This window comes from Schistocerca piceifrons, chromosome 5, assembly GCF_021461385.2.
Source record: "Schistocerca piceifrons isolate TAMUIC-IGC-003096 chromosome 5, iqSchPice1.1, whole genome shotgun sequence".
NCBI lineage: Eukaryota > Metazoa > Arthropoda > Insecta > Orthoptera > Acrididae > Schistocerca > Schistocerca piceifrons.
In genome coordinates, this window is record NC_060142.1 from 158,422,642 (window position 1) to 158,448,473 (window position 25,832).

General features: G+C 41.0%; 1 protein-coding gene across 4 annotated transcripts in view; it reads left to right on the plus strand.

The window, feature by feature from the left end:
* LOC124797977 (speckle targeted PIP5K1A-regulated poly(A) polymerase-like) overlaps positions 1-25,832 on the plus strand; it is a 254,563-nt gene that overhangs the window by 116,008 nt on the left and 112,723 nt on the right. For all 4 annotated transcript variants that reach the window (XM_047261151.1, XM_047261150.1, XM_047261152.1 and 1 more), the window contains one exon: positions 17,677-17,971. In XM_047261151.1, coding sequence (XP_047117107.1) covers positions 17,677-17,971 — 295 coding nt within the window. The remainder of the gene's footprint in view (positions 1-17,676; positions 17,972-25,832) is intronic.

Genomic DNA, 25,832 nt, shown 5'->3' on the forward strand with positions numbered 1-25,832 from the left:
CGTGCAGACCGCGTGAGACGACGCTTCATCCAGTCCCAAACATGCTCAATGGGGGACAGATCCGGAGATCTTGCTGGCCAGGGTAGTTGACTTACACCTTCTAGAGCACGTTGGGTGGCACGGGATACATGTGGACGTGCATTGTCCTGTTGGAACAGCAAGTTCCCTTGCCGGTCTAGGAATGGTAGAACGATGGGTTCGATGACGGTTTGGATGTACCGTGCACTATTCAGCGTCCCCTCGACGATCACCAGTGGTGTACGGCCAGCGTAGGAGATCGCTCCCCACACCATGATGCCGAGTGTTGGCCCTGTGTGCCTCGGTCGTATGCAGTCCTGATTGTGGCGCTCACCTGCACGGCGCCAAACACGCATACGACCATCATTGGCACCAAGGCAGAAGCGACTCTCATCGCTGAAGACGACACGTCTCCATTCGTCCCTCCATTCACACCTGTCGCGACACCACTGGAGGCGGGCTGCACGATGTTGGGGCGTGAGCGGAAGACGGCCTAATGGTGTGTGGGACCGTAGCCCAGCTTCATGGAGACGGTTGCGAATGGTCCTCGCCGATACCCCAGGAGCAACAGTGTCCCTAATTTGCTGGGAAGTGGCGGTGCGGTCCCCTATGGCACTGCGTAGGATCCTACGGTCTTGGCGTGCATCCATGCGTCGCTGCGGTCCGGTCATAGGTCGACGGGCACGTGCACCTTCCGCCGACCACTGGCGACAACATCGATGTACTGTGGAGACCTCACGCCCCACGTGTTGAGCAATTCGGCGGTACGTCCACCCGGCCTCCCGCATGCCCACTATACGCCCTCGCTCAAAGTCCGTCAACTGCACATACGGTTCACGTCCACGCTGTCGCGGCATGCTACCACTGTTAAAGACTGCGATGGAGCTCCGTATGCCACGGCAAACTGGCTGACACTGACAGGGGCGGTGCACAAATGCTGCGCAGCTAGCGCCATTCGACGGCCAACACCGCGGTTCCTGGTGTGTCCGCTGCGCCGTGCGTGTGATCATTGCTTGTACAGCCCTCTCGCAGTGTCTGGAGCAAGTATGGTGGGTCTGACACACCGGTGTCAATGTGTTCTTTTTTCCATTTCCAGGAGTGTGTGTGTGTGTGTGTGTGTGTGTGTGTGTGTGTGTGTGTGTGTTCGCAACAAACTGTTGCCTCATCAGGAAAGAGGGAAGGAGAGGTAAAGACGAAAAGAAGTGGGTTTTAAGGGAGAGGGAAAGGAGTCATTCCAATCCCGGGAGCGGAAAGACTTACCTTAGGGGGAAAAAAGGACGGGTATACACTCGCGCACACACACACATATCCATCCACACATATACAGAAACAAGCAGACGTATTTAAAGCGAAAGCTTGAATTTTGTGTGTATGTATGTGTCTGTTTGTGTTTCTATCGACCTGCCAGTCTTTCGTATGGTAAGTCACATCATCTTTGTTTTTTTTATATATATATATATATATATATATATATATATATGTATATATATATATATATATATATATATATATATATATATATATATATATAAAAAACAAGGATGATGTGACTTACCAAATGAAAGTGCTGGCAGGTCGACAGACACGCAAACATACACACAAAATTCAAGCTTTCGCAACAAACTGTTGCCTCATCAGGAAAGAGGGAAGGAGAGGGAAAGACGAAAGGATGTGGGTTTTAAGGGAGAGGGTAAGGAGTCATTCCAATCCCGGGAGCGGAAAGACTTACCTTAGGGGGAAAAAAGGATGGGTATACACTCGCACACACACACATATCCATCCACCCATCCTTTTTTCCCCCTAAGGTAAGTCTTTCCGCTCCCGGGATTGGAATGACTCCTTACCCTCTCCTTTAAAACCCACATCCTTTCGTCTTTCCCTCTCCTTCCCTCTTTCCTGATGAGGCAACAGTTTGTTGCGAAAGCTTGAATTTTGTGTGTATGTTTGTGTTTGTTTGTGTGTCTGTCGACCTGCCAGCACTTTCATTTGGTAAGTCACATCATCTTTGTTTTTAGATATATATCTAAAAACAAAGATGATGTGACTTACCAAACAAAAGCGCTAGCATGTCGATAGACACACAAACAAACACAAACATACACACAAAATACTAGCTTTCGCAACCAACGGTTGCTTCGTCAGGAAAGAGGGAAGGAGAGGGATAGACGAAAGGATTTGGGTTTTAAGGGAGAGGGTAAGGAGTCATTCCAATCCCGGGAGCGGAAAGACTTACCTTAGGGGGAAAAAAGGACGGGTATACACTCGCACACACACACACACATATCCATCCACACATATACAGACACAAGCAGACATATACAGAGGCAAAGAGTTTGGGCAGATATGTCAGTCGAGGTGGAAGTGCAGAGGCAAAGATGTTGTTGAATGACAGGTGAGGTATGAGTGGTGGCAACTTGAAATTAGCGGAGATTGAGGCCTGGTGGAGAATGGGAAGAGAGGATATATTGAAGAGCATGTTCCCATCTCCGGAGTTTGGATAGGTTGTTGTTAGTGGGAAGTATCCAGATAACCCGGACGGTGTAACACTGTGCCAAGATGTGCTTGCCGTGCACCAAGGCATGTTTAGCCACAGGGTGATCCTCATTACCAACAAACACTGTCTGCTTGTGTCCATTCATGCGAATGGGCAGTTTGTTGCTGGTCATTCTCACATAGAATGTGTCACAGTGTAGGCAGGTCAGTTGGTAAATCACGTGGGTGCTTTCACACGTGGCTCTGCCCTTGATCGTGTACACCTTCCGGGTTACAGGACTGGAGTAGGTGGTGGTGGGAGGGTGCATTGGACAGGTTTTACACCGGGGGCAGTTACAACGGTAGCAGCCAGAGGGTACGGAAGGTGGTTTGGGGATTTCATAGGGATGAACTAAGAGGTTACGAAGGTTAGGTGGACGGAGGAAAGACAGTCTTGGTGGAGTGGGGAGGATTTCATGAAGGATGGATCTCATTTCAGGGCAGGATTTGAGGAAGTCGTATCCCTGCTGGAGAGCCACATTCAGAGTCTGATCCAGTCCCGGAAAGTATCCTGTCACAAGTGGGGCACTTTTGTGTTTCTTCTGTAGGAGGTTCTGAGTTTGAGGGGATGAGGAAGTGGCTCTGGTTATTTGCTTCTGTACCAGATTGGGAGGGCAGTTGCGGGATGTGAAAGCTGTTTTCAGGTTGTTGGTGTAATGGTTCAGGGCTTCCGGACTGGAGCAGATTCGTTTGCCACGAAGACCTAGGCTGTAGGGAAGGGACCGTTTGATGTGGAATGGGTGGCAGCTGTCATAATGGAGGTACTGTTGCTTGTTGGTGGGTTTGATGTGGATGGACATGTGAAGCTGGCCATTGGACAGGTGGTCGTCAACATCAAGGAAAGTGGCATGGGATTTGGAGTGGGACCAGGTGAATCTGATGGAACCAAAGGAGTTGAGGTTGGAGAGGAAATTCTGGAGTTCTTCTTCACTGTGAGTCCAGATCATGAAGATGTCATCAATAAATCTGTACCAAGCCTGCCAACCCAAAGTTTGGTACAGATTTATGGATGGTTTCTGGGGGTAATAGATTGGGTAAGGATTCCAGGCGTTCGAGAAAGTAGTTGGTGTCTTTGATGAAGGATGGGAGAATCCCATGCCACTTTCCTTGACGTTGACCTCCATCTGTCCAATAGCCAACTTCACACATCCGTCCACATCAAACCCACCAACAAGCAACAGTACCTCCATTATGACAGCTGCCACCCATTCCACATCAAACGGTCCCTTCCCTACAGCCTAGGTCTTCGTGGCAAACGAATTTGCTCCAGTCCGGAAGCCCTGAACCATTACACCAACAACCTGAAAACCCGCAACTACCCTCCCGACCTGGTACAGAAGCAAATAACCAGAGCCACTTCCTCATCCCCTCAAACTCAGAACCTCCTACAGAAGAAACACAAAAGTGCCCCACTTGTGACAGGATACTTTCCGGGACTGGATCAGACTCTGAATGTGGCTCTCCAGCAGGGATACGACTTCCTCAAATCCTGCCCTAAAATGAGATCCATCCTTCATGAAATCCTCCCCACTCCACCAAGAGTGTCTTTCCGCCGTCCACCTAACCTTCGTAACCTCTTAGTTCATCCCTATGAAATCCCCAAACCACCTTCCTTACCCTCTGGCTCCTACCCTTGTAACCGCCCCCGGTGTAAAACCTGTCCAATGCACCCTCCCACCACCACCTACTCCAGTCCTGTAACCCGAAAGGTGGACACGATCAAAGGCAGAGCCACGTATGAAAGCACCCACGTGATTTACCAACTGACCTGCCTACACTGTGAAGCTTTCTATGTGGGAATGACCAGCAACAAACTGTCCATTCGCATGAATGGACACTGGCAGACAGTGTTTGTTGGTAATGAGGATCTCCCTGTGGCTAAACATGCCTTGGTGCACGGCCAGCACATCTTGGCACAGTGTTACACCGTCCGGGTTATCTGGATACTTCCCACTAACACCAACCTGTCAGAACTCCGGAGATGGGAACTTGCCCTTCAGTATATCCTCTCTTCTCGTTATCTGCCAGACCTCAACCTCCGCTAATTTCAAGTTGCTGCTGCTCATACCTCACCTGTCTTTCAACAACATCTTTGCCTCTTTACTTCCGCCTCGACTGACATCTCTGCCCAAACTCTTTGCCTTTACAAATGTCTGCTTGTCTCTGTGTATGTGCGGATGGATATGTGTGCGTGTGCGAGTGTATACCCGTCCTTTTTTCCCCCTAAGGTAAGTCTTTCCGCTCCCGGGATTGCAATGACTCCTTACCCTCTCCCTTAAAACCCACATCCTTTCGTCTTTCCCTCTCCTTCCCTCTTTCCTGACGAAGCAACCGTTGGTTGCGAAAGCTAGAATTTTGTGTGTATGTTTGTGTTTGTTTGTGTGTCTGTCGACCTGCCAGCACTTTCATTTGGTAAGTCACATCATCTTTGTTTTGTCAGGAATATGTGGTCTAAACACACACAAGATAGTCCGTCGTTCCAGGTTCAGCTATTAACTGTTCCCAAGTTACTCATGAAACAGGTTAGTGATTCCGCAGTATAGAAAACTATCTTATCCAGATCGTTTAAGTCACAAGCCAACAGAAAATGTGAAAAGGAACAACTATATTAAAATGAAGCCCCTCCCATAAGAACATTTACAAAACCAACCATGTACTTCAGTACTTTTACCCAAACTGTATAAAACCCATACTTTTATCAAAACTGCATAAAATCCCTTATTACTGGAAGTTACTCTATGTTATGGTTAGCTACTAAGCCAGAACCATGCAGATGTATATTTTCATAAACTTTTCATATTGTTTACTCATGTCCCCTGTGCCTTATGTAGACACAAAAGCTCAGGCACACGAGTCCTTGTTCATTCATTCAGCCAAATGTGGAACTCCAAGAAGCTACACTATCCAGGTAAATTCTTCTGTCTTACTAACTTGGGGTAAGCCTTTGAATAGTAACAGCATCCTACCATTGTTAGACCATCAGACACACCTCTTCCAGGAAAATCCTAAATTGTTATGGCAATAATTCACCTGATTTCCTTTTTCTCCCATTATAGTATAGGTCCATCCTCGATCACATCCACCTAGTGAGTTTGTATTGGTACATTGAATGTATTTGCAATTGCGAATCTGGACAACCATCAGTTGCAGAATGGGATGACAACAATGAAAATTTGTGCATTTCCCACTCATCACAAGTGTTTGCCTTACCATTTGGCTATCTGTGCATGACTCACGGCTGGACACATACTTCCATATGTCATCAAACATGAGTCTACAACGTTTACTGGTACATCCATTATGTATATTCCAGTACAAGTGACACATTTTACCTGAAAGTTGCATGCCTGCTGTCAGCAGATAAATATGATATTGCAGTGTCTGTGTTATTCTGAATTATGATGTAAAGTTTGTTTGGACTTGTATGCAAGCCAAATTGACCATGTGGAGATGATTACCTATTGCTAGGGTCTTCACAGCCCTCACAGTTGCGTCCAAAAAGGATGCTCACAGTACTGTTGCGTTCTCTTCAGGGTACCTATGGCAGGGTTGTCACAGGATCTATAAATCAGGGAATTTCAAACATGTCACAGAAATCAGGGAAATTTGAAAAAAAAAAAAAAAAACTGGAAAAATCTCATTTTTGTCTCAGTAGATGAAATGGTTTGTTTACTGAGGTGTCATGCATCGTTGCTGACTGGGTGCAGCTGAGTATGTGTGCCACATCCCTACCCCCTCATCAGTGCTGCTTCTCTCCTTCCTACCACTCCCCTCATCTAGCAGTCAGTGCTGCCACCAGTTCTTGCTGCTAGCTAGCTGCAAGCAGAGAGGTGTGAGGAGTGGTTTGTTTGGATCTGATTCTCAGAGGCTGTAGGTGCACAGGTGCACAGGCCAGAGACGGTGGTCATGTGTGCGCTAGTTGTGACTGAGTGATTGTGTGAATGTGTGCATTTTCAGAGTCTGTGATGAAGAGTTTATCTTCTGATATTTAAATCTAAAAATAGAACAAAGCATTATTGCAGGAAATTGTTAAAGAAACACAAGCTGTTAAAATGTAGTCCAGAAGCTAACAAAACCTATGGCTGAAAATTTAGTTGTGAGAGTGTGTGTGTCTTTTCTACGTGTCTGTCTGCGGCTCAGCGATCATCTTTATGGCGAGTTGCTACCCATCCTCATTATTATTGATTCTCCAAGTATTTGCACAAATTTTCTGTTGCACGGATTGATCAACTTGGTCTTTGTCTTTTCTATGTGTCTGTCTGCGGCTCAGCGATCATCTTTACAGTGAGTTGCTACCAGTCTTCATTATTATTGATTCTCAGAGTATTTGTGCAAATTATCTGTTGCACAGATTGATTAATGTGGCCTCATTTCGTCAACATGCTGTCTGTGGATCATGAATAGCTGGCCACATGAGTGGATTTCTGTGACAGGCCAAAACTGCAGGCTGTTTTTGCGGGTATCAGTAATGGATTGGGCCTGCTGATCTGAAGCCTTTCAGTTCCCACCAGGCCCTGCCCGATGGATCTAGTCTCACCAATCTGCCCATAGGCCAGGTCTGTTTGTGCATGGTGTAATGCAGTAAAGTTTCATGGTTTATCCAAGAACCTCGGACTGCAGTGCTCCTCAGCAGGTCAGAGGCCATGGGCGATAGATTTCAGGAATAGTGACTGTCTCACCTCAAGTATGTTGTACAGTGTGCCATTTTATAGACATTTTATTTGTTCTAGTACATTTTGTCACTTCAAAAGTAGTTGGTATGTCAGAAAGTATGGATGAGAAGAAGAAGAAAATTGTGTCAGTTGCTGGCAATTTGTACATCATGTACTCATATATTTCTCTAAAGATAAATCACAAAGCACTTGTAAAATAATGTATATAATAAAGTGGGTAATAACCGACAATAATGAAAGTAGTAGAACCAACATTTTATTGGTGGTCACCCTATAGTGTTGGTTTACTCAATTCTTCCCTGCCTTATGTACTTCTTTCAAGAGGTCTACTTTTTTTCTGAGGTTATTTCAGTAAAGGTCACCTACAGTGTTGGTTTACACAATTCTTCCCTGCCTTATACACTTCTTTCAAGAGGCCTACTTTTTTCTGAGGTTATTTCTGAAATCAGTGAAGGTATTTTAAATCTGTCTTGTGACTCCAAGGAGACACATATTTTTGTCATCAGATGTGTTTTGTTTTATTTAATTAAATAACATCAATCATCTTAATGAAACAAATATACTATTTGGCTTGCTTTCTCCATCTAAAAACAGTCAATTACAAAGGATGTTGATGTTAGTACTTAAGACTTTTGTCCACATGAGGAAATGCCTTTTGCTTGCGAGTTTTTTTAAGTATTTTCTCGTTTGCACTTTTGTTTCTAGCACCGTGGCTGTGAAGACAGATTGTCAACTTATGTCGTAATTTACCCTTGATATCTCAAAATTTGTCAGAGAAAGAAACTAAAACTTGTCTGGAAATCACGTAAATATCAGGGAATTTCACTTGGGGAAACTTGTGGCAGCCCTGTATAGGCCATAGTCTGTAGATAGCAGTGGTCGGCTGATACTGTTGACCATGTGTGACCCCTACAAGGCACATCTTCAGTGTTGTGTATCTCAAGATAGCGCCTGTATGTCCAAATGGTGTTGCTGTGGTGTAAAGCAAATCGGTATGCAACTTCCTATGTTGACAGCACTTCTTTCCATAAGGTCACAATGTGTTTATGGCCTAATTTTGGAATGATCATTTGAGGCATCTCTGCACTTTGAAGAGTGTACACAAATAGTAAGGTTCCATTTTCAATTGCAGACACAGTACACACTATTGAACTGCCCTGAGGAAGCTGGTTTATTTTTACCTTCATTACACAAGGCACTATATGTAGCACCTTCATGTGATTAAAAGAGTATCGAGAATGAGGTTTCTAACAAAAATCTGTGCAAGTCATGGATAAGATGCAAAATGATGTTTGAGAATTTATTTGATACAAAATCCAGATAGTAAAAATTGTTAAAATATTTTAAAATATCCTAATTATAGAATATTGTGATCCTCTATTTGTTTCTTGTGGATGGCTCTGCTTCAGTTGCAGTGCCTCTACAAAGATATGTAAAATAGAAAGGTATTTGCACTTCACAAATAGTGATACAATTTGCCTCTTTGGTGCCCTCCACCTTAGACTTGACAATTCTGATATCATAATTGTTTAATTGACAGTGTATTTTTGGGTTTGTGTCTCAACAAAAATATGGAAAAATTAAAAGGTGCTTCTGTCTCAGTAACACTGATGCAACATGCCTCATAGTCATGTTAAACCTCGTTTACTAAAATTTTGCTTTATACAATATCAATTTTGTTAGCACTTAACAGCATTATGTCCATACACCATACAGGTGTACACATCCTGATGTTGCCAGTGGCACTGTATCTCGTACAAGCAAGAGTTTAACAGTCCGAGTTCCTTGGCCTATGGCATTGGAGCTGCATATAATGGTTTTTACACTCTAGTGATGTGTGAGAGTAGTTCAGTGAAGTCATTTGTGGTTCATTAATGGATGCATGCAAATATATAAGTGGCCAATAGAATGTTGACAAAATAGTAGATTTGTGTATTTTGTATGTGAAGATCTAGGATTGGAAATAGAACCTGTAGATGATGAAGATTCTCACTTTCTACATCTACATACATAATGTGATAGCCACCATACGGTGTGTGGTGGAGGGTGCCCTGTACCATAACTAGTAATTTCCTTTCGTTTAGAACTAGAGAAAAATAACTGTTTACATGCCTCCACATGGGTCCTAATTTCTCGGTCTTATCTTTGTGGTCCTGATGTGAAATGTTAGTTTGTTGATGGTAGTAGGACCATTCTGCAGTCAGTTTCAATGCCAGTTCTCTGAATTTTCTCACTAGTATTCCTTTCCCTATAGTGATCATCGAAAAGCATGTTACCTTCCCTCCTGGGATTCCCACTTGATTTTCCAAGGCATCTCTGTAACAGTTACATGTTGTTCGAATCTACTAGTAATGAATGTAGTAGCCTGCCTGTGAATTGCTTCAATGTTTTCCTTTAATCCAACGTCGCGCGTATCCCAAACACTCGAGTATTGCTCAAGAATTGGTTGCACTAGTGTCCTGTTATGCAGTGTCCTTACAAATGAACCTCATTTTCCTAAAAATCACTCAATAAACCAAAGTTGCCATACACCTTTCGTACCACAATCCTCATGTTTGTTCAGTTTTAATATCACTTTGCAATATTATGCGTAGATATTAAACGGCATGATTGTGTCAAGCAGAACACTACTTATGCTGTGTCTGAACATTTCAGGTTTGATTTTCCTATTGATGCAAATCAACTTACATTTTTCTACATTTAGTGCCAACTGCCATTCATTAAACCAACTAGAAATTTTGTCTAAGTGATCTTGTATAATCCTACAGTCACCCGTCTTGGACAGCTTCCTGTACACCACAGCATCATCAGCAAGCAACAGTAGATTGCTGCCCACCCTGTCTGCCAGATCATTTATGTATATAGATAATAACAGCAGTTCTATCACACTTTTCTGGGACACTCTTGACGATACCCTTGTCCCTCCCCACTCCCCATTGAGATGAAAGGATGACATGATGTTTTGTAAAGGGAACAACACCTTCTAGTAATGAATTGAAAATCAAAATGAGATGTTTATTGTTTTTCCGTTAAAGTACCTACATGCCTAAAAGATCATGGAGTGATGGAAAAAGCTATATAATATAAACAAACAATGGAAAATCCATCAAGATGGAATGTAACAATATTAGAAAAGGGAAGTTGGCACTCACCAAATAGTGGAAATGCCGAGTTGCAAATAGGCACAACAAAAAGACTGTCACAAATAAGGTTTTGGCCAGCAAGGCCTTCATCAAAAATAGACCCCCCCCCCCACACACACACACACACAGACGCAAATGCAACTCTCACACTACTGCAGTCTCTGGCAACTGAAGCCACACTGCGAGCACCAGCACCAGTGCATGATGGGAATGGTGACTGCATGGCACCCACATGGCACCATCGTGTGCCAACCTATTCATGGGCCATCTAGAGGAATCCTTCTTAAACACCCAGAATCCTAAACCCCTCACCTAATTCACATTCATTGATGACATCTTTGTGATGTGGATCGAGGGTGAGGACACCCTATCACATTCCTCAAGAACTCCAACAGCTTCTCCCCCATGTGCTTCACCTGGTCCTACTCAATCCAACAAGCCACCTTCCTAGAGATTGACCTCCACCTCAAGGATGGCTACATCAGTACCTCTGTCCATATCAAACCTACTAACCACCACCGATACATCCACTTCGACGGCTGTCACCCGTTCCATACTAAGAAGTCCCTTCCATACAGTCTAGCCACCCGTGGTTGTCGCATCTGCAGTGACGAGCGGTCCCTCTTGAAATATTTTGACGGTCTCACTGAAGCCTTCACAGACCGTAATTATCCTTCCAAACTTGTATGAAAACAAATCTCCCATGCCTTATCTTTCCAGTCTCCCACCACCTACCAAAGTCTCACCATCCGGCCACAAAGGAGCACTCCACTCATAAGTCAGCACCACCCAGGACTGGAGCAACTGAACTAGATTCTCTGCCAGGGTTTTGACTACCTCTCATCATGCCCTGAAATGAGGAATGTCCTGCCCATTATCCTTCCCACCCCTCCCACAGTGGTATTCCGCCATCCATCAAACCTACACAATATATTTGTCCATCCCAACACAACCACTGCACACAACCCCTATCTCATGGCTCATATCCCTGCAATACACCTAGATGCAAGACCTGTCCAATACATCCACCCACCACCTACTCCAGTTCTGTCACAAACATCACCTATTCCATCAAAACCTACCTACCTGCAAAACCAGTCATGTGGTCTATGACCTAAGCTGCAACTATTGCGCTGAAATCAATGTGGGCATGACAACCAACAAGCCATATGCAGGAATGGCCACCGACAAACTGTGGCCAAGAAATAAGTCGACTACCCTGTTGCTGAGCACACTGCCCTTCATTTCAGTGACTGCTTCCCATCAACACCAGCCTTTCTGAAATGTGCAGGTGGGAATTTTCCCTGCAATATATCCTACGTTTCCGTAACCCTCCTGGCCTCAATCTTCTTTAGTCATTGCCCTCATCCATCGAGCCCCTTCCCTGTTCCCATTCCAGTACTACACAGCTCTCTCATTCCACCATCAAACCCATTCTTTTACTTCTCTCTCCTTCCACCCCCCCCCCCCTCTCCTCCCACCAACCTGTCCCATGCCCACTGTCTAACCTCCCGACTGCAGATAGCTCCCTACTATCTCTCCACCTTGTCCCTGCTCCCTCCTCAGCAGCTCTTCACCGTCCCCCACCCCTACCATACTACCCCTCCTCCACCCTGCCCCAGTCTCCTCCTTACCTCCTCCCAGTCACATCATGCACTGGTGCAGCTGCTCACTGTGTGGCTTCAGTTGCCAGAGACTGCAGTCATGTATGTGTGAGTTGTGTTTGTGTGTGTGGGGGAGGGGGGGGGGCGGGGGGGGGGGGGGGGGGGGGATGTGCACGTACGTCTGTCGTCTATTTTTGATGAAGGCCTTGCTGGCCGAAACCTTATTTGGGACAGTCTTATTGTTGTGCCTGTCTGTGACTCAGCATCTCCAATATATTATATAAATAGTGTTATCTTGTATGAGCAAAAGACTAGGAGGAACAAACCATAGCAGATTACATGAAAATTATAGGAAAGAAGTTGGGTAAAGAGGTGAAGATATCTTCCAGTAATAATATGCTTTGCCCTTAAAATTGCCCCACTGAAGCTCTGCATACTGCAGACAAGATCATTATAATTCACAACTGCAGTTTGCTCAAGCAAAGGAAAAGGAAAGATTGATGGGTCCATCAGGAAGGAAATGAGGTGATGATGCTAGGACTGCAATGCCGGACTTACATTCTGTAGTGCTTCTGGGATGGTCACACACACACGCAAATTAGTTCATTATATTTGAACCATAAGAAGTATTCTCAATTTTGGTTTCATAGTTTTAGAGATTCCTCTACTTTTTTTGTGACTGCAGATAAAATAATAACCTCTCAAACGTGGGAGGGCGCATAAAACTTTTTCCTTGTAGGTCTCATATATTTTTTGTGCTAATTGTATCATCTATTTGAACAGTGTATACTGAAATACACTTTTGTTCTTGTAATGCTTTTACATTGCACTTTTGAATGGTGCAACAACCATATCCTTGTAAAATTTCAGTATTTGCAGTATCATTTAAAAAGCAACACAGAATTATGCCAATTCACAACAAAGTGCAAAGTGGGAAGATGGCAGTATTGAAAATGTAAAGTGCTTCTGGACTAAATTTTAACAGCTTGTGTATCCTTAACAATTTTCTGTAATCATGGTTTGTTGTATTTTTATATATAAATATAAGAAGATAAAGTTTTCGTCATAGACTCTGAAAATGATTAATAATCAGCAACATACAATATTAAAGATTGTACAACATTAATCATCTTCTAGAACATCACTTACACCTCTCTTTTTTGTTTCAGCTCCCTTTTAATTCACATTACGTCTCTCTGTGTAGTACTGTTACTTCCTTTTTTTCAGAAATACTGTTATTAACATTAGAGAAACTGACATGTCGTGTTATATCGCATTTGACTGATTACACAGCTCTACAAAATAAAATTTTTTTTTCGTTGCCAGGGAAGTTTGAACGAAAATGGGATATTGTTATGATACTCATTCCGAGTATATTTGTACTTTTTCCAAATTGGCTCTGGTTTTTGAGATATAGGTTATTTGTGGAAATGAGAGTTTCATGTGGATAATATCGACTGCAGGGTCCATATATGGTGTAATGTATTTGCTACCTGTTTTTTAATTAGTGATATTGTACTATCTTTATTAAACAATTGTGCTCAGGGAGTGCATCTGTGTGGTTGAGGATTACATCATGCAAACATCACACTGTCAGCATGTGTTCAGTCCTGTTGTGCGGTGCGTGTGTTGAAGATATTGAGGGTTGTGCAGATTTGAATTCGGCGGTACTCGACATTCATTTGTTGGCCGAGGTAATCCCCGCAACAGCCGATAGGTGGCGTTCAGTGTAAACAAGAAAAATGGCGATGGTCGAAAGTCACACACATGTGCAGTGCAGCTTCAAGGAGATAGAACCTTTTCATCGTGACGTAGCAAATAAGAGGTGAGTATTCATTTCACACAAAACAATTAATGATGTTTGTTGGATGTGATTGACATGCAAATACAAGAAAGTTCTGCATAATATGTAGTATTTGTGCAATTTTGTTTTAGGAAAACATGAGTTCTTCATGCCGTCTTTGCGTGAACCATCCAGATGAGTTCTGCTACATTTGTGGTGAATACGTTCTTCAAAAGAACAGGAAGAATATCACTCCTTTTGTGAAGGAAGCGTATCTGGCATATTTCGGAATTAAACTTGGAGATCAAGACAAGGCGTGGGCACCCCATAAAGTTTGTAAATGCTGTGTGGAGTGCTTACGGCAGTGGACAAAACGAAAAAGGAAAGGCTTAAACTTCAGAGTGCCTATGGTATGGCGAGAGCAGAAGAACCATACAGATGATTGCTATTTTTGCATTGTTAATGTGAAAGGTTTTAATAGGTTCAAAAAACGAAAGTGGGAATATCCCGATTTGGAGTCAGCAAGAAGACCGGTGGTGCACAGCCACGATGTTCCTGTACCAACCTTCACAACATTACCCACGCTAACATCATCAGATGACAATGTGCACGGCGAGGAATGTACAAGTAGTGGTTCGGAATACGAAGGACGTGAGACACAACCCCAGCAGTTCGACCAGAAGGATCTCAGTGACTTGATACGAGAACTCAATCTTTCAAAGCAAGCATCAGAGCTCTTAGCATCCAGGCTTAAGGAAAAGAACTGTCTTCATCCAAGTGTTAAAATAACAGCTTACCGGACGAGAGAAGAAAACCTTTGTCCATACTTCAACCAAGAAGAGGTTATAGTGTATTGCAGCAATATACCTGGACTTTTACTTGAATTGGAGCTGCCGGAATATAGACCAGAGGACTGGCGTCTCTTCATAGACAGTTCCACTAGAAGTTTAAAATGTGTTCTCCTACACAATGGCAATCGTTACGCATCTATTCCAATTGCCCACTCAACAAAACTTTGTGAAGCATATGCTAACATCAAGATGGTTCTGCAGAAAATTCAGTATATGCAGCACCAGTGGTTGATTTGTGTTGATTTGAAAATGGTGAACTTCTTGCTTGGACAACAAAGTGGATAGACAAAGCACCCATGTTTTATCTGCATGTGGGATAGTAGGGCAAAGCACGAACATTGGAAGCAGAAAACATGGCCTCCAAGGGAACATATGGCTGTTGGTGAAGCAAACATCATTAATGAACCTCTGGTTAGTAGGGACAAGATTGTTCTTCCACCATTACATATTAAGTTACGACTAATGAAGCAATTCACCAAAGCTTTAGACAGAAATGGTAATTGCTTCACATACATCTGCAATACGTTCCCTGGACTCAGTAGTGAAAAACTTAAGGCAGGAATATTTGATGGTCCTCAAATTCGCAGGCTCATCAACGATACCAATTTTACAAGTGTCATGACTGTCACTGAAGCATCGGCCTGGAACAGTTTTGTCGCTGTTGTAAAATGTTTTTTGGGCAATCATAAAGCTCCCAATTACGAGGAACTGGTCAAAAACATGCTCACTAACTTTCAAAACTTAGGAGCTAACATGAGCATAAAATTGCACTTCCTTCACAGCCACTTGGATCGATTTCCTCGTAATCTAGGTGATTTCAGTGAGGAACAAGGAAAGCGGTTCCATCAAGATATGAATGGAATAGAGGAAAGATATAAAGGAAGATGGGACAGGCATATGATGGCAGATTATTGCTGGAATCTGCAACGTGACTGTTCTGAAGAGACCTATAAAAGGAAAGCGTGCAGGAAGCGGTTCGTCATGGACGGAAAATGATGTACTTATAGAGAAACTTTTCAATTATGTTTTATACGTGGACAAATGCCTATCAGGTTTTCATAGAAGCTATTTATAAAGATTATTTTCTTTTTTCATCGTAGTTTGTAGCGCTCGAGTTCAGTATTAGCAATTTTTTCTAATTTTTTGAATAAATCATGCATTATCTCAAAAACTAGAGCCAAACTGCATAAATGGTTGCTATATTCGTCCTCAGCACCACTAACCCATCCTAAAGCCACTCAAATATCCTTGGCAAGAAAATGAGTGTTGACCAGTGTTATTTTATCTTTACCACATTGATCCAGAGTACTAAACGAATTAACTTCTGATTTTAAGAGATCAATCACTCTGTCAACTTTTTATATTGCTGTTGGATCACATTCTGTCTATTCAGGCTTTTTTAATAGAATATTAAGTGATGTGTTTGTTGTTAAATATCTGTTAAATCAAGTAATACAATAGTGGAAAATCCTGGTTTGAGTACAAACCATGCAGTGAGTGAAAAGACATTAATCATATAGTGCATACCCTGAACGGTAAATAGACACATAAATTGCAAGATGGTAGCTCATCTAACAAAGCTAGGGCCATCTTCAGAGCAGATAATCTGCTGAGCTACCTTATGTGAGTGTCTGTCTGCTACAAAATGCCACAAATATATGATGAGTTCTTAGCAATACTATTATTATCCTCATTATTCCTATTATTATTATTATTATTATTATTTCTTTCTTTTCTCAGACGTTATGTCCGGTCAAAAATGGAAAGTAACGCGGACCTTGATCAAGTGTGACTTCCTTTTAACTGTACGGTATATGTTATATTGCATTTAGGAACTTTCGGGTAATTGAACATGTATCAATAATTACGGATTTCTGTAGTTGTATATATAAGTTTGGATGTAGCTGTATTGCATTGATGTACTGGTGGATATTGTGTGGTATGACAAAGAGTTGAAACTCTTTGTCTTTAAATATGTCTGCTTGTGTCTGTATATGTGTGGATGGATATGTTGTGTGTGTGCGAGTGTATACCCGTCCATTTTTCCCCCCTAAGGTAAGTCTTTCCGCTCCCGGGATTGGAATGACTCCTTACCCTCTCCCTTAAAACCCACTTCCTTTCGTCTTTCCCTCTCCTTCCCTCTTTCCTGACAAAGCAACCGTTTGTTGCGAAAGCTAGAATTTTGTGTGTATGTTTGTGTGTCTATCGACCTGCCAGGGCTTTCGTTCGGTAAGTCACATCATCTTTGTTTTTAGATATGTTAAATAATTTAGTTAGATGTGAATGTGTTGAGGTGAACTTCTTTAGCCAGAAATTTGCTATTTTATCTTTTCCAGGGGCTTTCCAATTGTGAGTAGAATTAATTGCTTGGGTGACTTCATGTTGCAAAATTATCACTTCAGGCATTTGTCGTATCATCTTGTATGTGTCTGTTTCTGCTTGTATCCACCGTGCATGCCTGTTATGTTGTACCGGGTTTGACCATATGTTGCTCCAGAAGTGTTCCATGTCTGTTATGTTTGGTGGGTTGTCTATTTTAATGTGTGTGTTATCTATTGTCTGCTAAAATTTCTTTTGGTTTGTGTTGAATGTTTGATTTTGTTTCCTTCTGTTTCACTTTTTTTGTATCTTCTAAGTCGTTTGGCCAATGATTGTAATTTCTGCTTCTTTTCATCTAATTGCTCTATCACTTCTTGTTGTGAGATTTTACCTAACCTTTTTCTTTTTTTTTTCTGACATTTCATTTCTTATAAATTGTGTTAGCTGTCCGATGTCTTTTCTCAGTTTTTCTATTCTGATCTGTAGCCTGTGTTGCCATGCTGGTTTTGTGGGTTTCTTCTGTGTGTTGGTTGGTTCTGATCTCTGCCTAGTGTGTATATTTAGAGTAGTGAGTGCTCCTATATAAACTAGTCGTTGTAACTCTTCCATAGTTGTGTTTTCATTTATTTTGTTGTGTATGATTGTGTTGATAGTTTTTATTGTTGTTTCGACTTGTGGGTTATTTGGCGGTCTATGCAAGAATGGTTATTATTATTATTATTATTATTATTAATTATTTACTTATTTTTACAGAGATTGCTGCCAGAAATTTTGATGGTCCCCAGATAGTGAGACGTGTACGTAAACTTCTATGGACCCGTCACCGAAAATTTGGGTCCATTGTTGCAATTCCTGAAGCTCGCATACCTATAGTAAAAATCATCCATATACCAACTGGCATTGCTTGTGATATTAGCTTCCAAGGACAAGGATGTGTACTTAAGAGCAAGCAGTTGTCTCATGTATTAGACATGGATTTTAGAATACGACCACTTATTATTTTCCTGAAGTATTGGGCAAAATGTCACAATATAATAAGTTTATCCAGGTGAGTCAGATATCTAATATTTAAATACTACAGTTTTATTGTACACTAGCTTAGAGCCCACATAGAGTGTGTAGCCTGCAGAGATCTTTTTTGTTTTATATAATCGAATTTTTTGTTATTCACAAATTGAAACAAATTCTAAGTTTTTCATGCTGATTAAGGCCATATAATAATGGTCTTTTCTGATTGTACATCTGATCAAAAAGCGATTCTGCAAAGTTTTTGTTAATCATGTCTTTTGTGTTCTTCTGGAGATATTTCTGTAGCAACTTTCATCATAATGACTCTGAGCGCTATGGGACTTAACATCTGAGGTCATCTGTCCCCTAGAACTTAGAACTACTTAAACCTAACTAACCTAAGGACATCACACACATCCATGCCCGAAGCAGGATTCAAACTTGCGACCATAGCAATCACGCGGTTCCAGACTGAAGCGCCTAGGACTGCTCAGCCACAGCACAACTTTCATCCCCTAACAAATATTTCTTTGTATGTAACCAAGAAGTGAAGTATCAAATTTAATAAATTTAGCTTTAAAATTTTTTCAATGTGATGAAATATTTTCTTAAAAATTTTCATCTCCTATTGCACTGCCTTAAGGGTCAATTTCCGGAAACACTGAAATGTGTTTGTTTCTTTTTTTTATAAAACCGAGAAATGGAATACCAGTTGTCGTTGATGAAGCCTTGTTGTTGTTGTTGTTGTGGTCTTCAGTCCAGAGACTGGTTTGATGCAGCTCTCCATGCCACTCTATCCTGTGCAAGCCTCTTCATTTGCGAGTAACTACTGCAACCTATATCCTTCTGAATCTGCTTTGTGTATTCATCTTTTGATCTCCCTCTGTGATTTTTACCCTCCCCATTTCCCTCAAATACTACATTGGTGATCCCTTGAAGCCTTAGAACGTGTCCTATCAACCAATCCCTTCTCTAGTCAAGTTGTGCCATGAATTCCTCTTCTCCCCAATTCTATTCACTGCCTCCTCATTATTTGTGTGATCTACCCATCCAATCTTCAGCATTCTTCTGTAGCACGACATTTCGAAAGGTTCTATTCCTTTCTTGTCTAAACTATTTATTCTCCATGTTTCATTCCTATACATGGCTACACTCCACACAAATACTTTCAGAAAAGACTTCCTGACATTTAAATCTACACTCGAAGTTAACAAATTTCTCTTCTTCAGAAATGCTTTCCTTGCCATAGCCAGTTTATATTTCATATCCCCCATACTTCGACCATCATAAGTTATTTTGCTTCGCAAATAACAAAACTCATCTACTACATTAAGTGTCTCATTTCCTAATCTAATTCTTTCAGCATCACCTTATTTTATATTATCCTCCTTTTGCTTTTGTTGATGTTCATCTTATATCCTCCTTTCAAGACACTGTCCATTCCGTTCAACTGCTCTTCCAGGTCCTTTACTGTCTCGGACAGAATTACAATGTCATCAGCAAACGTCAAAGTTTTTATGTCTTCTCCATGGATTTTCATTCTTACTCCAAATTTTTATTTTGTTTTCTTTACTGCTTGTTCAGTACACAGATATTCAAGCTACAACCCTGTCTCACTCCCTTATCAACCACTGCTTCCCTTTCATGCCCCTCGACTCTTATAACTGCCATCTGGTTTCTGTACAAATTGTAAATAGCCTTTCAGTCCCTGTATTTTACCTCCGCCACCTTCAGAATTTGAAAGAGAGTATTCCAGTCAACATTGTCAAAAGCTTTCTCTAAGTCTACAAATGCTAGAAATGTAGGTTTGCCTTCCCTTAATCTATTTTCTGTGGTAAGTCATAGTGTCAGTATTGCCTCACGTGTTCCAACATTTCTATGGAATCCAAACTGATCTTCCCCGAGGTCGGCTTCTACCAGTTTTTCCATCCGTCTGTAAAGAATTCGCGTTAGTATTTTGCAGCCGTGATGCAGTAAACTGATAGTTTGGTAATTTTCACATCTGTCAACAGCTGCTTTCTTTGGGATTGGATTATTATATTCTTCTTGAAGTCTGAGGGTATTTCGCCTATCTCATACATCTTGCACACCAGATGGTAAGAGTTTTGTCATGGCTGGCTCTCCCAAGGGTATCAGTAGTTTTAATGGAATGTTGTCTATTCCTGGAGCCTTGCTTCGAAAGCTTCTTTTGGTGCTCTGTCAAATTCTTCCCGCAGTATCATATCTCCCATTTCATCTTCATCTACATCCTCTTACATTTCCATAATGTTGCCCTCAAGTACATCTCCATTGTACTGACCCTCTATGTACTCCTTCCATCTTTCTTTGCTTAGAACTGGTTTTCCATCTGAGCTCTTGATATTCATACAGGTGGTTCTCTTTCCTTCAAAGGTCTTTTTAATTTTCCTATAGGCAATATCTATCTTATCCCTAGTGATATATTCCTGTACACATGAAACCTTAAAAATCCTTTAGTAGTTGTTTAGTAATTATGTATTTTCTATAAAATCTACACCCACTGTTTTACCCCCTTTGTGCTCGAATTTACAAAAATACTGAAACACGTTTTTTAATTTTCTGATTAAGAAACCAAATATCTGTTTTTGTGGTTCTAGCTTCAAAATACCCTTAACAGTGACACACTTCGAAAAAGCCTTTCATCCTTTGTTTCACCCCCTTAGGAGTAGAAATTCGAACAGTCCCTTCTTAAACAATGCCTACTTTGGGCTGGGTGATGATGAATCAGTCCTATGCTATTTCACCCCATTAGAGGTTGAATTTCCAAAAACAGTTAAACATGTATTTATTCATCTCTAGCAAAGAAGCAAAACACCAATTTCAAAGATTTAACTTTAAAAATGCTTTTGCAATGAAATATTTTCATAATACATTTCACCCCCTAAGAGTTTGAATTTCCAAGAACAGTGCATTTGTATATTGTATTTCTAAGAGAGGAGCTAAATACAAATTTTCATAGCTTTAGCTTCAAAAATGCTTGCACAGTGATATATTTTCATGAAAACTTCCATCTCCTCTTCCACCCCCATAGGAGTCGAATTTCCAAGAACAGTGAACTATGGTATTTGTTTTATTTCTAAATGAGAAGCCAAATTTAAATTTTCATAAATATAGCTTTAAAAACACTTTCTTAATAAAAAATTTTCATAAAAAATCTCATTCTCTACTTTACCCCCTTAGAGATTTGTGTTTCCAGAAAACATTCAATCACATATTTAGATTTAAATTTTTTCAATGTAACAGAATATTTTCTTAAAAATTTTCATCCCTTATTGCACTCTTGTAGTGGTGAATTCTCAGAAACACTGAAACACACATTTTTTTTATTCATATCCAAGAAGTTGAATACCAGTTGTCATAGATGTTCTTTTGTAATTATTTATTTTCAAAAAATCTTTCACCTACTATTTTATCCCCTTAGTGGTTGAATTTCCAAGAATGCTTAAACATGTACATTTTATTTTCTGACTGAGAGTCCAAATACCAGTTTTCATAGTTCTAGCTTCAAAATTCCCTTAATAGTGACATAATTTCAAAAAGCCTTTCATCCCCTATTTCACCCCCTTAGGAGTGCAATTTTGGACAGTCCCTTCTTAAACGATACTTCAGTTTAAGTTCCATACCTCTCCAAACTTCAAGTTTCTATCCATAGGGGTTTTGGCTGGGCAATAATTAACCGGTGAATCAGTGTGACCCTATTTCACCTGTTCAGGAATTTCCAAAAACAGTGAAACATGTATTTTTTCATCTCCAATCAAGAAGCCAAACACCGATTTTTAAAGATTTTGCTTTGAAAATGCTATTGGAATGAAATATCTTCATAAAGTGTTTCAGACCCTTAGGGGTTGAATGTCCAAAAACGGTGACATGTATATGTTTTATATCTAACAGAGATGCCAGTGATTTAGCTTGAAAAATGTTTGCATAATGAAATATGTCCATAAAAACTTTCATACCCTGTTCCATCCCCACAGGGGTTGAATTTCCAAAAACACTGTGACACATATTTCTTTATTTTTAACTGAGAAGTCAAATACCAAGACGTTGTTTTAAAAATACTTTAGCAGTTCTGTATGATGATATATTATCAAAAAACTCTTTCACCCACTGTTTCTACCCCAGGAGGTTAAATTTTCAAAAACACTGAAACACATAATCCTTTGTTTCTGACTGAGAAACCAAATACTAATTTTTGTAGGTGTAGCTTCAAAATTACCTTAATAGCAACATTTAAAAAAAGGAAAAAAAAAACAGTCATCCCTTATTTCACCCCTTTAGGTTTGGAATTTTGGCTTCAGTTGCCAGAGATTGCAGTCGTGTGTGTGTGTGTGTGTGTGTGTGTGTGTGTGTGTGTGTGGTCTATTTTTGACAAAGGGCTTACTGGCAGAAAGCTTATTTTTGACAGTCTTTTTCTTGTGCCTATCTGCGACTCAGCATCTCTGCTATATGGTGAGTAGCAACTTTCCTTTCCATACTGTTGAAATGACTAAGAGCTGTCAGAAGTTGTATTGTCTGAAAAATGCTTTTGACTCTAGAAAAATTCTTTATCAAGAAGTTGAATCACGTTAGTTGTTCCCTTTAATCCCCCAAAACCAACCAACCAACCATTATTTGTTCCTGGTGGAGTCCCCAGTACTGCAACAGCCTCTTTGTTATCCTCTTCAAAAACAGGTGTGGTGTTATGTGTGGCCCAAGAGTCCAAAAAAAGAAATAATTATTTTCTACAAATTGTAAGAAGGCATTTCAAATTAAATATTGAAAATTATTGTTTCTCATTTTTCCAAATTTTGTTGCTTCGATTACGATTTTTGCAACTGAACAGACCTTTTTTTTTTTATTTTTGTTCCTAATTTGCCTTGAGGCTCTTGAAGACAGATACCAAGCTGCAAAAATTGTAATCCACACACCTTTTTTTCACAGGTTTTATTGTATATCAATGTGTCACCACATTCATCGATTGCACAACCAACTCTGGTCTCTCTCTTCCCTTCCCTTTTTTACTTTGTGTGTGTGTGTGTGTGTGTGTGTGTGTGTGTGTGTGTGTATACTGTTTACTTAATATGTCAGCATTAACTCCCTTTACCAGCTGAAGTTTGTGTATGTACTACATATATATTACACCTTCAAGGCATTGTTAGCACTTGTTATGTACCAGCATGTACAGATTGACGTTGATACTTGTATCAGAATACTTTTAATGGAATGTTATGGCTGGCAACCATGTTATCTTTTTAATGTATTCTTAGATTTAATTTTTTATCTACTATTAGACTTTCTATGTATTTGTTTTGAGCCACTTCAACTTATTATTGTCACATTAGTGTTTCTTCCATTTTGTAACAATCCGATGATAACAGTAAACTGAAAATGGTCATTGTGAATTATATTGTTACTTGCGAACAAGACGGACATTTGCAACTAAAAACTTTTCTTTCCAGTCTCTTATTGACATAACTGTCATCTTTCAAACCACAATGCACAGAATAATCAGAGCTATTTCTTGTTTCTTCTAATATTTTCCAGTTTACAACAAAATTTCGACGTCATTGGGATGAATGTCCAAGAAAGTAACTTGTGACTAGCACATATTTAGGTCTTTGGGAGAAATAGCTGATTTTGAGTGCATAACATCGTCGTAATATTTCATCTTTGCAATTGTTAGAACTTTTAATTAGATTCCGCACTACTGTAAAACTCTGGAATCCTCACAAGACAGATGCTATTAACAGCCATACGTGAAGTAAAAAAACAGGGGATATTAATTCAGTTTTACCTCCATTGTTGACTTATTGATACCGCAACAAGCAACTGGTAATCATTATGAATTTTAAATGAGTTGCAAATTCGAGCGAAAGGTAACTGTGAACAGTTGTGTCAGAGAAATTACCAACATTCACTGTTCAAAGTATGATTTAATTGTGTCATGTTATCTGTTTACCGATGCTCTGTCAACCAAGGCTGTGTGTCTGCCACATTGTCAATGCATAGTCTTCTACAGTTCCGGTAGGGGTGCACATTTCTCCAGCCACCTGGAAGCTATGAATTTGTCAATTTTCAAATTAACATTTTTTAGCAGCTAACATTTTGATAGTGTATTTCTTCCTGCATAAAAAAAATCCAGGGCAGGAGTCAACATGTCAGGTTTCGTTGCCTCTTGAGAATAGTTCTGGTGAGGCATAGCACTGTGGACATGTCTCACCAAACTCTTCATGCTCTGTCGGAGAGATGTTTTATGATGTGTTGGAGGCCTTGTTGCCAGGTTCAAGTTGCAGGGATGCTAGTGGGCATGGGTGAAAGAACATTGTGAGTAGTAGTCAGAGGGAACCCAGGCAGTGGCTTGGGGTCATGAGATGTGCCCACATACTTCTGCACCCATATTTTGGTACACAACGTTAATATGACAGGGAACACAATTGAATAAAATCTTCTTGGTTTACAAGCCGCCTCAATTCAAATAAAATTGTTGAGCTTTCACTGGCTATCTCCCTCATTGTTAGCAGGAGTATGACTACTGACTGCCGGTGCTGGCAATATTTCCCATTTATATACCTATGATTACGGCCACTGGCACCAACCAAAGATGGCCGAAAGGAACGCGTGTGCGGAAGGTGAGTTTGACAGCTCATAGCAGCCCTGGCCCGCCACAGGACCGAGTGACTAGTGACATCAGGTGACACGATGGGCTGGCGCCACATTTGAAACAGCTGCTCCTGCCTCCCTGCAAGCGATACACATCTGTCACTGCTTTCTTTTAACATCCAAAGCCCGCTCCCATGCCCTACTCAGTGTGTAACCGTGGTCTCTGTTAAATTATTGCTGCTTATTCTAATCGCGGCTGCCTCTTTTATAATGGAGTCCTAGTATGTTGATGCATGAGCCAAGACTCTTGTGCTCTCAAACTGTATTTTGTGTCTGTTTTCGAGGCAATGCTTAGCTATTCACCTTCCACGCACAAGTTGTTTTCAGCACACACTGATTGGTGCCATCAGCCTTAATTGTAGGTACATAAGTGGGAAATAGTGCCAGCACTGGTAGTCACTAGTCACTCCTGATGACGATGGTGGAGCTAGCCATCAAATCCTCAAGAATTTTATTCAAATTGACGTGGCTTCAAAACAAAGATTTTATTCAGTCATGCCGCCATGAAAGACTCTGAGGACACAACAAAAACAAGCAATATTTGACCATATAAATTAATTGGATAGATAAAACTTCCACTCACCAAGTGGTGGTAGAATACGGACATTAAAGGAGGTCATAATTAGGCAAGCTTTCGGAGCCTGTGGCTCCTTCTTCAGACAGAAGAGTTGAAGGGAAAGGAAGAGGGATGAAGGAAAATAACTGGAGAGGTCTAGGAAAAGGGGTAGATTTCAGAAAAGTCACCCAGAACCATGGGTCAGGGGAGACTTACCGAATGGGATGAAAAGGAAAGACTAATTGTAGAGGACTGCATCGGACAAGATTTGAAAGCCTGAGAACTTAGAGTGGAAGACAGGTTAATATGAAAGACAGAGATTACTGCTTAAACATCGTGCATGATTTAATAAGAGTGAAAATGTTAAGTGCATTGTACATAACTGAGGTGGGAGGAGGGCAGTGTAAAGTAGACTGGTAAGACAATGAAAGATGAAGAATACTAAAACAGAGTGGAGTAAAGAGTAGTTACTGTGAAGAAATGCTGAGAGGGAAGAAATTAACATAAATTAAGGCCGGGTTGGTAGCAAGCACCAAGGATGAGTTGAAGCGCAAGTTCCCACCTGCGTACTTAGAGAAACTGGTGTCTGGGGGAAGAATCCGAATGGTGCGTGTGGTGAAACAGGCACCGAGGTTACAATTGTCATATTGTAGAGCATGCTCTGCAACAGGATATTGCGTGTTGCCAT